This window comes from Populus nigra, chromosome 16 (assembly GCF_951802175.1).
Source record: "Populus nigra chromosome 16, ddPopNigr1.1, whole genome shotgun sequence".
Taxonomy (NCBI): domain Eukaryota; kingdom Viridiplantae; phylum Streptophyta; class Magnoliopsida; order Malpighiales; family Salicaceae; genus Populus; species Populus nigra.
The window spans coordinates 13,748,909-13,759,756 of NC_084867.1; the positions used below are offsets into that span (position 1 = coordinate 13,748,909).

The following is a 10,848-nucleotide window of genomic DNA, read 5'->3' on the forward strand; positions in this document are numbered from 1 at the left end:
CAATTAGAATTCACTTTTGGAAAATCAATTTCAATAAATTAAACAATGGGGAAAAGAGCTATGTATATTAGTTCTACAACTATGCCTGTATTATAACTAAACATGCTTGGCTTGAGGTTTACCTTGAAAATTCGTAATCCAAGCTTGATTTGAAATGGATTTTAATTAAACCCAGTTATTTTGGAAATGTGGTTCTGCTGTTTTCACTCTCCATGATGAGTTGTTCTCTATAATTGAATACAAGTTGTCCATGCATAAAAGAAAGAAACAGAGTTTTTTTTTGTTTTTTTTTTTTGCAATAAATGTTTCCAATCCTTTCTACTCCATCAACCCACTATTCAAACCAAATAAAATCAGTGGCAAGGGTATTATTATCTTTGAGAAAATCAAATCATAAGACATTAGAAAGAAGAAGTAGTGCTAATATAACTACAAGAAAGCTCTTGTTTAAAGAGGCTTGAGCTAAAACATTGCTTGTTGCTTTAAAAAAGTGAAATGCACCTAAAGCTTAATGCAGACTGAAAGAAGAATATATTTTTGAACAAGGATCCTCCATGCCTTGAACATGAAGGGAGGTGGTTCCTCGTTATTCATGAGTGTGTTCACCTTTCAACTTTTCACCACATGGGAGTGTTAGTACTTGCTTCTCTTTAAACAAGAACTTCAAAGAGTGGAGGCAAGGCTAAAATAACATAACTTTGAACCTAATTCCTATTTAACATTTCGAAGAAACTTGAGAAGATCAAAGGAGATAGAAATTGCTTTTCAAAATAGATTGGACGGTGAGGACATGCTTCTTGTGAGTGTAGGGACCATATGTTCAGATCTTAATTTGCATATAGCAGAACCCAACAGCATTTAAGAAATTCTGCACAACTCCATAACTCTCACCTCAGCGACACTCATAATTAAATTCCACAGTCCCACTTTTTGACTCACTAAAAGCTACTGTTTTTTTTTTGTTACCACTAGTCCCTTTTTACCTTAACAGTCCCCTCAGACAGGCTTCTATTACACAAGTTTTCTGCAACAAAATTAAGACCTGAGGGTGATAAGGACCTCCAGAAGTACCAGGAGAACTGAAACCATAATTACCAACAGTGTTCCCCATTGGACCATAACCGAATTAACTTCTGCCACCAGCTAGCCCTCCTAACTTTCTTCAACAGGCATTCATGAAACAACCAACTGCTTTAATTACCTGAACTACATACAGCAGGATGCTGTAAATATCTCTCTTTAGCCCTTCCCGTGAGATATTTTAGCCTCAAGAGTCAAGACACTAACTCCACAACCCTTCTCATTCTGCTTTACTTTCTCTTCACTCCATTCTCCTATACCCCTTCTTTCTTGACCTGAAAAATGTTTGGAAATCCAGTGAAATGGCTGTTTTTCATTCTAACAAGCTATTTAGCTCTCAATGTTGTCATTTCAATGAACACCCTTTTAACAAGAAAGACTTACATTGTCCAAATGGATAAGTCTGCAAAGCCTGAATACTTCACCAGCCACCTTGAATGGTATTCATCAAAGGTACAGTCAGTATTGTCTGAACCTCAAGGGGAAGGCAACGCTGATGAGGAGGATAGGATAATTTATAGCTACGAGACTGCTTTTCATGGGGTTGCCGCTAAGTTGAATGAAGAAGAAGCTGCAAGGCTAGAGGAAGCAGATGGAGTAGTGGCTATTTTCCCAGAGACTAAATATCAACTGCACACAACAAGAAGCCCCATGTTCCTTCGGCTGGAACCTGAAGACAGCACAAGTGTCTGGTCTGAAAAACTTGCAGACCATGATGTAATAGTGGGAGTGCTGGACACGGGAATTTGGCCAGAGAGTGAAAGCTTCAATGACACAGGCATGACCGCAGTGCCTGTTCACTGGAAAGGGATTTGTGAGACAGGCAGGGCTTTTCAGAAACATCATTGTAATAGAAAAATTGTCGGTGCAAGAGTCTTCTACAGAGGATACGAAGCAGCTACTGGCAAAATCAATGAGCAAAACGAGTATAAATCACCAAGAGATCAAGATGGTCATGGAACTCACACGGCAGCTACTGTTGCTGGCTCTCCAGTTCGTGGAGCAAATCTATTGGGCTATGCTTATGGAACTGCAAGAGGGATGTCACCTGGGGCTAGAATTGCAGCTTACAAGGTTTGCTGGGCTGGTGGATGTTTCAGCTCAGATATTCTGTCGGCAGTTGATAGAGCAGTAGCTGATGGAGTGCATGTCTTATCAATATCTTTGGGTGGTGGGGTTTCGTCTTACTACCGCGACAGTTTGTCCATAGCTGCCTTTGGAGCAATGGAGATGGGTGTTTTTGTTTCATGCTCAGCAGGAAATGGAGGACCTTCCCCTGCCAGCCTCACCAATGTGTCACCATGGATCACCACAGTTGGTGCTAGCTCCATGGACAGAGATTTTCCTGCCACCGCCATGATAGGAACAGGCAGAACTATATCTGGAGTTTCACTCTATAGAGGCCAAAAGATTTTGTCTACAAGGAAGCAATATCCTCTAGTTTACATGGGTAGCAACTCTAGTAGCCCTGACCCAAGTTCGTTGTGCCTAGAAGGAACTCTAAATCCTCGTGTTGTTTCCGGAAAGATTGTGATATGTGACCGCGGTATTACTCCTCGAGTTCAAAAGGGCCAGGTAGCAAAAGAAGCAGGAGCAGTAGGCATGATTCTATCAAACACAGCAGCAAATGGAGAGGAGCTGGTTGCAGATTGTCACCTACTTCCAGCCGTTGCAGTGGGAGAGAAAGAAGGGAAATTGATCAAAACTTATGCTTTAACTAGTCAAAATGCAACCGCAACTCTAGCTTTTCTTGGTACAAGATTGGGAATTAAGCCTTCTCCAGTAGTGGCAGCATTTTCATCCAGAGGACCAAACTTTCTGACTCTTGAGATTCTGAAACCTGATGTTCTTGCACCTGGTGTGAACATACTTGCTGCTTGGACTGGTGATTTAGGTCCATCAAGTTTGCCAACAGATCATAGGAGGGTAAAGTTCAACATTCTCTCTGGAACTTCCATGTCCTGCCCACATGTTAGTGGAATTGCTGCCTTGCTCAAGGCTAGGCACCCAGAGTGGAGTCCAGCAGCAATCAAATCAGCACTGATGACAACAGCTTATGTTCATGATAACACACACCATCCACTGAAAGATGCTTCAGCAACCACTCCTTCCACCCCTTATGATCATGGTGCAGGACACATAAACCCCATGAAAGCTCTAGACCCAGGTTTGATTTATGACATTGAACCTCAGGATTACTTTGATTTTCTCTGCACACAGAAGCTTACTCCAACACAGCTGAAAATTTTCGGCAAGTACGCAAACAGATCTTGTAGACATTCTCTTGCAAATCCAGGGGATTTGAACTATCCAGCTATCTCAGTAGTTTTTCCAGATGATACATCCATTAAAGTTTTGACCCTTCACAGAACCGTAACAAATGTTGGCCTTCCTACTTCAAAATACCATGCAGTAATCTCACCATTCAAAGGAGCAACCGTCAAAGTTGAACCAGAAATCCTGAACTTCACCATGAAAAATCAAAAACTATCTTACAAGATCATCTTCACCACAAGGACGAGGCAAACAATACCCGAGTTTGGAGGTTTGGTATGGAAGGATGGAGCACACAAAGTAAGAAGCCCAGTTGTTATCACTTGGTTGACACCACTTACATAGCCTATGCTATCGAATTTAACATTTGGGTAATCTTTATATGTTCTTTGCAATAATGAGAATGTTCTGTAAAGAGTCAAGAGGCTCACTCATTTTATCACATGGAATGAATCGAATGCTTTCTCTTTTGTTACATTGATCACCATGCAATCTCCAGATAAGTCACTTCCTACTTTAATGATCAGTCCCTGATAAGACTACACTACATTAGTGTTGGCGTACAGTGGAATGGATTGGACTGAACCTACCTGATGTGGCAATTAACCTACAGATGCAAGGTAACCGACAGAACAGGAGGAAGGAAGAGCATTTGTTATGCAAGGGGACATCTATCTATCTTTCCAACAACTCATATTCATTCATCTCAGCTGTCCACTTCAAAAGGTGTCAAATTTAAGTGAAGACAGGACAAAACATTACTTGCTCTTCAGTTTCTACATCATTTAAACAGCTAGAAAAATAAAATATGTTGTCAAGGTGACCTTGACAAGGACCTCAAGTATATCATATTGTAAATACAAAGTGAAGATTTTCACTTGGTGTTCTCAGATGCAGGTTAGCTTTCCATAAATGTGAAACCTGCTCGTCTCCGAACAACCACATTCATTTTCCACCTCTGCAATGGCTGGCCAAAAGCCTAGCAAAATATTAAGAGTAAGAATTTATTTTTAACATATTCAAAAACATAAAAATATTTAAAGCTAAAAAAACTTAAATTTTTTTAAAAATACAGTAATGCAAAACACCACCGAAGCCATGTTAACTATATATTCCTTAGACATCTCAATTTCTTCAACTGAATTGATGGACCATTCTTCTGGAGTACATGGAATGCAATCACTGGACGCACAAGCCCCTATGCAAACTAGAAAACAACACAAAATCCCCATTTTTGCACTTTCTCCTGCAACAAGAAATGACCCTTAATTAAAACATTCTTCAGGCCTAGTGCAGAATGATAAACGTTGTCACTTGTCAACATCCGGAGGAGGTTAGTATTGGACTAGGCTTTCTTTCCACATTTGCTCCGTGTAAGCCCATGAATATTATTATGTTTTCTTCGTTGATGATGAATTCATTGGCTTTCTTTGATTGAGTTAGGTGGCCCCAGCTAAATTTCAATTAAATTTCCGAATTGAGACTTTTCTCGATCGGGTCTTGAAGGTTTAAAATGCCTCAATTGAGCCCTCGTCAATATCTGGTAATGTTTTCTATCTATAACGCAGATTCAATGCAATACACAAAATGCAGCTTTGAAGCGAATTTGAATTTATTTTTTTTCAAAAGTTATAATTGGGGATAAGATTTGTGTTTTGTTCCAATTACAAATTTAAAAATATTTGATTAATAAATTCATATCACAATTTTAAAAACTCTCTTAAAATTTTAACTAAAAAATATATAATTTTTAACTTTTTTTAAAAATATATTCAATCTGCAATTATAAAAGTGATCCACGAACAAGAATGCCTGGTCTGATATAGCTGAGCATTGCTCCCGCACCCCAACCTGCTAACAAAATAAGAAATAAATCCCAAAAGATGCAGATTCCGTCATTCTATTTCACTCGATACACCCTGCTCTGATATTTGCCTATTAACATCAAATTTCAACAATATTAAATTAGACCTTGCTAGGATCACCCTATTCAATCTTAAACGAATTCAAGTAACTGCGAGGAAATTCTTTTTCATTAATTGTATAAATTGCTTGTTTTCTTGCACTTTCTGTTCTAAACTTTCTACATGACTACAAAGCAGAAGCAGCTAATTAAGTTGTCCCAAATAGAAAATTCCAGTAATCTATCCTCTTCCTGACAAAACTGCTGACATATCTGGTGATGTAGGAGATTTTTGTTAAAAGCAGAGTCTTGGATCGGGAAACAATTTAGAAAATACGCGCGCGCGCGTAAATATACAACATTATCGTCAAATCCTTCATGGTGTCATATGAAAATACGCATAGGCTTAGTGATCCACGAACAACAATGCCTGGTCTCTCCTATATAATGTCTTTGCTTTGTGATAGTTTCCTTCAGAGCCTCATTGAGATAGAAAAAGAGATGGCCCATGGTTTCTTGTCAAGGGAGTTCAAAGGATGGAAACCATAAAAAAAAAAAAACGGAAGGCGCCCTTGATCTCAGTCTTTCAGATATGGCTTGCTAAGAAGTGCTGCTGAAATCCATAAGAAGTAATAGTAGTTGCCTTTATAGTGTTGGAAGCAGCATTTGCCGCAGCAGTAGCGCTAACATCTTGAATAGCATTCCAAAGCTTGATTTCAGAGATTATACATGGACTTGTACGCAAAGATATCTTGCAGCCGAGGCCGTCAAAGAGGCAGCAGCAGCCATGATCAATGCTGAGGAAGGTGGAGGTGAAGAGAAGGGGATGCTGATGGAATGAGACTCGTTCAACTTTTGTTTGTGCTGAAGCTGTGGTTCTCAGATGATAAGGCTAAGGCGCGCATGTGACTTGTCACGGCAAGCCACAGCTACAGTACAAGCAATTAGAAGCTGAACAATTCTCCCTCCATCAACATTCCCTTCTTCTTCATTTCCACCTTCCTCAGCCTGCTGCTCCCTCAGCAGTAAGATATTTTTGCGTATAAGTCCATAAATGATCTCTGAAAATCATGCTTCGGAATGTTATACAAGCTATCTATATATATTAAATCTCATGTATTTGAAATTTTGATTCTGATGTTGTCAGGTGGGATATATGATTTAAGTTTTGGTTATTTATTTTTCATTCTAACTCCTTCAAAGTCTAAAGTGGTTTAATAACCATCCACTTAATCTCCTCCAACCACCAAAAAAAAAAAACAATGAATGATATTTTGTGTTGCTAGTGAATTTAACATATGAGCATCTATATACGTTGTTTGCAACAATTAGAATGTTTTATAAAGAGTCAAGAGGCTCACTCATTTTTATCCAGCATTTCATATTTACCAGCCTGTTAGAGAAGATTCAATTATATAAGCAAACTGACGTATGATCCAATGCTGGATCCCAGTATATATTGTTAGCATTTCACTTCTCTTCATTCCCAGAGGAACTGCTGTGGCCTTATGCTCGTTGAGGTAAATAGAGTGGTAAATCTATGTACTGTCCAAGTCTATGTCCATGTACCAACTCTTGTCCACTCATAGACTCTCAAACGAGCCAAATCTCATGTACTGAGTTGATGATGCCCTGTGAATGAAGATATGTGCATATGGTACTTCGGTTGATGCAGAAGAATTGAAGAACAAATTAAGCCAAGCTTTCATTCAGAAATCTAACAAAGTTTGATTCCTCATTCATTTTCGTACCATTTCCTGCAGGTTCATAATATATACTCCCGTGGCGGATTGGACGGAGGCAAACAATCCTTCGCATCAAGGAAATAGACAAGTTCAGTCGGATTTGACGAGGAAACATTAATTAGGAGTGAATTTCTGCCCCGTCCAAGTTTTGGTCAATAAGCAGCGCAGCCTGGAGCAAATAGATAATAGATTAGGAATCAAACAGATGATGAACATATTTCTTGGAATTGAACCTATCTATCTGATCCATAAACGTATCTGATAGCCTTTTCACTCTGTTCAATTACAATAGATTCATATCCATCTATTCAAGTCCTCCAAAACTTCTACACCAGTAATTAAGCAATTAGTTGAGTGATCAAAGATTGCCAAACTGTTGCATTATTATCATAGAAAACCACAAGGTTTCTCATGACAGTCAAGTTTAAACCAACAACAAATTCGCCAGTAGTGTTCGTGGACCATGCTTTCATCAACATCTTTCAAGACCAAACCCCGGCCCGTCCGATGTCAGCTCCATGGTTGCATCATCTTGAACAGGATAGTTTCCAAACTACCACCAAGGAATCTCTATAAGTATATATGTTGGATGGAGCACAGCTGCTAACAATAAAAATGGTGAAGAGGTGCCCTCGCCACTGATCTTTCCAACGTTTTCCTTTGAATGTTGTTAATGTTCTTCCTTCCAAAAAGAGCGGGAAGCCTAATTAAGTGGGATTGTCATGCATGCAAAGCCTATTGAGCTCACAAGGACACCTTTTCTCACTGGCTTTTTGACAAAGGAATCCATACATTTTTCACAATTTAACAAGTGAATGGTAAGATACCAATCCTAATCCACTCCTGGAAGTACATTATCAAAACAGATGCAAATGTTCCAGCAGGATTAGGATTAAGCTGTCATAGCTGCTCCATAAATTTTTCATTGGGCCGCAGAAAATCGTGGGCTTTTATGAATAGTGCCAACAATGGATTGAAAGGTTAGCGCAAATATTTTCTTCCCCATCCTTACAAACCCTTTAATAGGCCCAAACTATCTACTAATTGATGGAAAGAGTCTAACGGTCTGTTTGGCTGTGTGTTTTAACCTGCGTTTCGCTAAATTTTAAAAAAAAAAATTTGTTAAAATTAAGTATGATTTGTACTTTTTGGATCGTTTTGATATGTTGATGTTAAAAATGATTTTAAAAAAATAAAAAAAATTATTGGCATGTATTTCAGCATGAAAAACTATTTAAAAAGCAACCGCTACTACACTGCCAAACACACTCTTAAATCTTTTGAGTTGATGGAAGGAGGTTAAGCAATATTTTACCCAATTTTATATTCACCATTAGCCGGATTATCTTGCTTCTGCATCAATTAAGGCCACAGCCTTCAACTAATTATTTTGAGTTAACTTTCACCAATCAGATTATCTAGAAGTTTTTATTATTATTATTGCAATGATTCAATTTGTATATCAATTAAAATTAAATCTATTTTCAAATAATTTTAAAGATACAATTCCTAATGATATATTTAAAAAAATAAATTCTTAAAGTATAAATCATAATTATTAAACTTGATATGGTTTGTAAGGTTAACCTTAACCTGACCGACTTGATTCTAACTAAGTTTTTTTAAAAAAATGCAATTCAAAGTTAAAATAAATAATTCGATGTATTAACTCGAAATCTCATCAACTTGAACAAAACCTAATTTTTTATTTTTAAAAAAAATCTTTAAACTAACATTGTTTTAACTTTTTATATATTAAAAAAATAATATTATTTTAAATTGATTCAAGTTAATTCATTTAACTCGTAACCTGTGTTTTATTACAAGTTTAATATATATATATATATAAAATCTAACCAATCCCTTGAATGCTATAAAAAAAATCCCTTTGATAATATTTTTCGCATAAAAAAAAGGAGAAAATATTTACATCATCGAGCTCAAGATTCAACAAAAACAAAGATATCTTCACATAATTTTTCTATTCAAGATTAATAGCATCTGCATCACTTAAAAGCTAGCTGTTACTATATTATATTCTTATGATAAACAATTTATGTAATGCATAACTTGTACTATATTTTATTTTTGTGATCTTCTATAGTCTTCCCTCTAGTTCTGGTGGTACTAAATTTAATGCTATATTGGGAGTCATAAAGATCACCGTTAATTGCCTTGAGGCAAGCCTATAATTCAAAGTCTTAATTGGGCGGCTATAAAGTATCATCTAATTAACCCTTTAATATAAAATAAAAATTATTCTTTAAAAGAATCTCTTACCAAAATTAAAAATTTTACAAATAGATTTCTAGTTAATTATCAAACATTCCTCAATTGAGTGAGTACTTTCAATAATTTCTGATGACCTTGCCTTCTATTTTCTTTTTTATGGAATAAGAAGTGGTGGATTGTAGATCCTATAAATATTAAATGACTTATTAAGCATGATAGAGTAATTACTATACTAGTTTATGTGAAAATTTTGCATGATAGAGAGTAATTAAATTAAACGTAGGTTAAATGCACTAAAATAGAACTTATTTTCTCTTTTTTTCCTCAATCCTTCTATTATATTAATGCACTGTTTGTTTTTGCAGCGCAAATATATTTTTTTAAAAAATAATTTTTTTATTTTAAATTAATTTATTTATATTTTTAGATCATTTTAATGGATTGATGTTAAAAATAATTTTTTTTAAAACTAAAAAATATATATTATTTTGATATATTTTTAAGTAAAAAATACTTTAAAAAACAACTATTATCGTAAAATCAATATATATATATATATATAAAAACATTTAACGAATCTAGAGAAGCTTTAAATCACAAGAATTATATCCATATATTTTTTTAAAACTATGGATGAAAGGTTCGAACGTAGCTGAAACCTCTTAGAAGTAAAGGGAAATGGATGCTGGTTCAAGAATCGAAATTTTATATTTAAGGGACTGATTTGAAATAAAGTGCATATTTGAAGGACTAATATTTTTAGCTCACCCCAACTTGAGTGTTTGACTTCAAACAAGGTGCTATAGTCAACAAGAGGATAGCCATGTTCTCCACAGTTTATGACCAAGAGTCCGTTTGTTTAAGCAGTTGCGGCTGCGTTTTAAGTAAACCGCAAATTTAAACCGTTTGGTAAAATAAAAAACAGAATTTACTGTTCATGGGCTCCATTGATTATTGCGTCTGCAACGCAGGGGGAGAAGAAGCAGCTCCAAGCTGCTTTTTACAGTACAGTAACCAGAGGCGCACAACTTTCTTCTTCCAGTAACCAGAGGCGCGCAACTTCTTCTTCTTCTGCACTTCCATGTCTCCACTGTTCACGTGAACAGTGGAGAAATGAAAGTGCAGAAGAAGAAGAAGAAGGAGAATGAGGGGCTGGGAAAAACAGGGAAATAGTAGCTAACTTTGTCACCCAACTCCAGCATGCAGATACGGAGGAACAGAACAGAGGAATAGCTTGAGAGGAGAAGGAGCAAAACAGAGAAATAGCTAGAAAAGTGCTCGACTTTCATCTTCATTCCCTCCTGCTTTGCTTTTATCAACATTACACTGTTCAAGTGAATTTTAATTCACTTGAACAGTGTAGCAACACGCGTGAATTTAGTACACGCGTGTTGCTTTGCCCAGCCGGGTCACTGGCTTGGGCCAGTGACCGGGTCGGGCCGGTTAAATATAGCCCATTCCATATGGGTCGGACCGGGTCCGATCCAAACTTAAATTCATTGACTCGGGTCCGTCCCAAACCTAAATGCATTGAACCGGGTGAATTAATTCATGGGTTACTGTTCTATTTATGTGAACCGTGTTCATTGAACCGCTCCGACCCAAAAAAAATTA

At 36.8% G+C, this 10,848-nt stretch overlaps 1 protein-coding gene across 1 annotated transcript; it reads left to right on the forward strand.

Annotated features, from left to right (window-relative positions):
* The first annotated feature begins 903 nt into the window (after positions 1 to 903).
* On the forward strand, positions 904 to 3,829 carry LOC133675433 (subtilisin-like protease SBT1.3). Its single transcript, XM_062096802.1, has one exon. The coding sequence runs from the start codon at positions 1,363 to 1,365 to the stop codon at positions 3,697 to 3,699; it is 2,337 nt and encodes a 778-aa protein (XP_061952786.1). The 5' UTR covers positions 904 to 1,362; the 3' UTR covers positions 3,700 to 3,829.
* Positions 3,830 to 10,848: the final 7,019 nt, after the last annotated feature.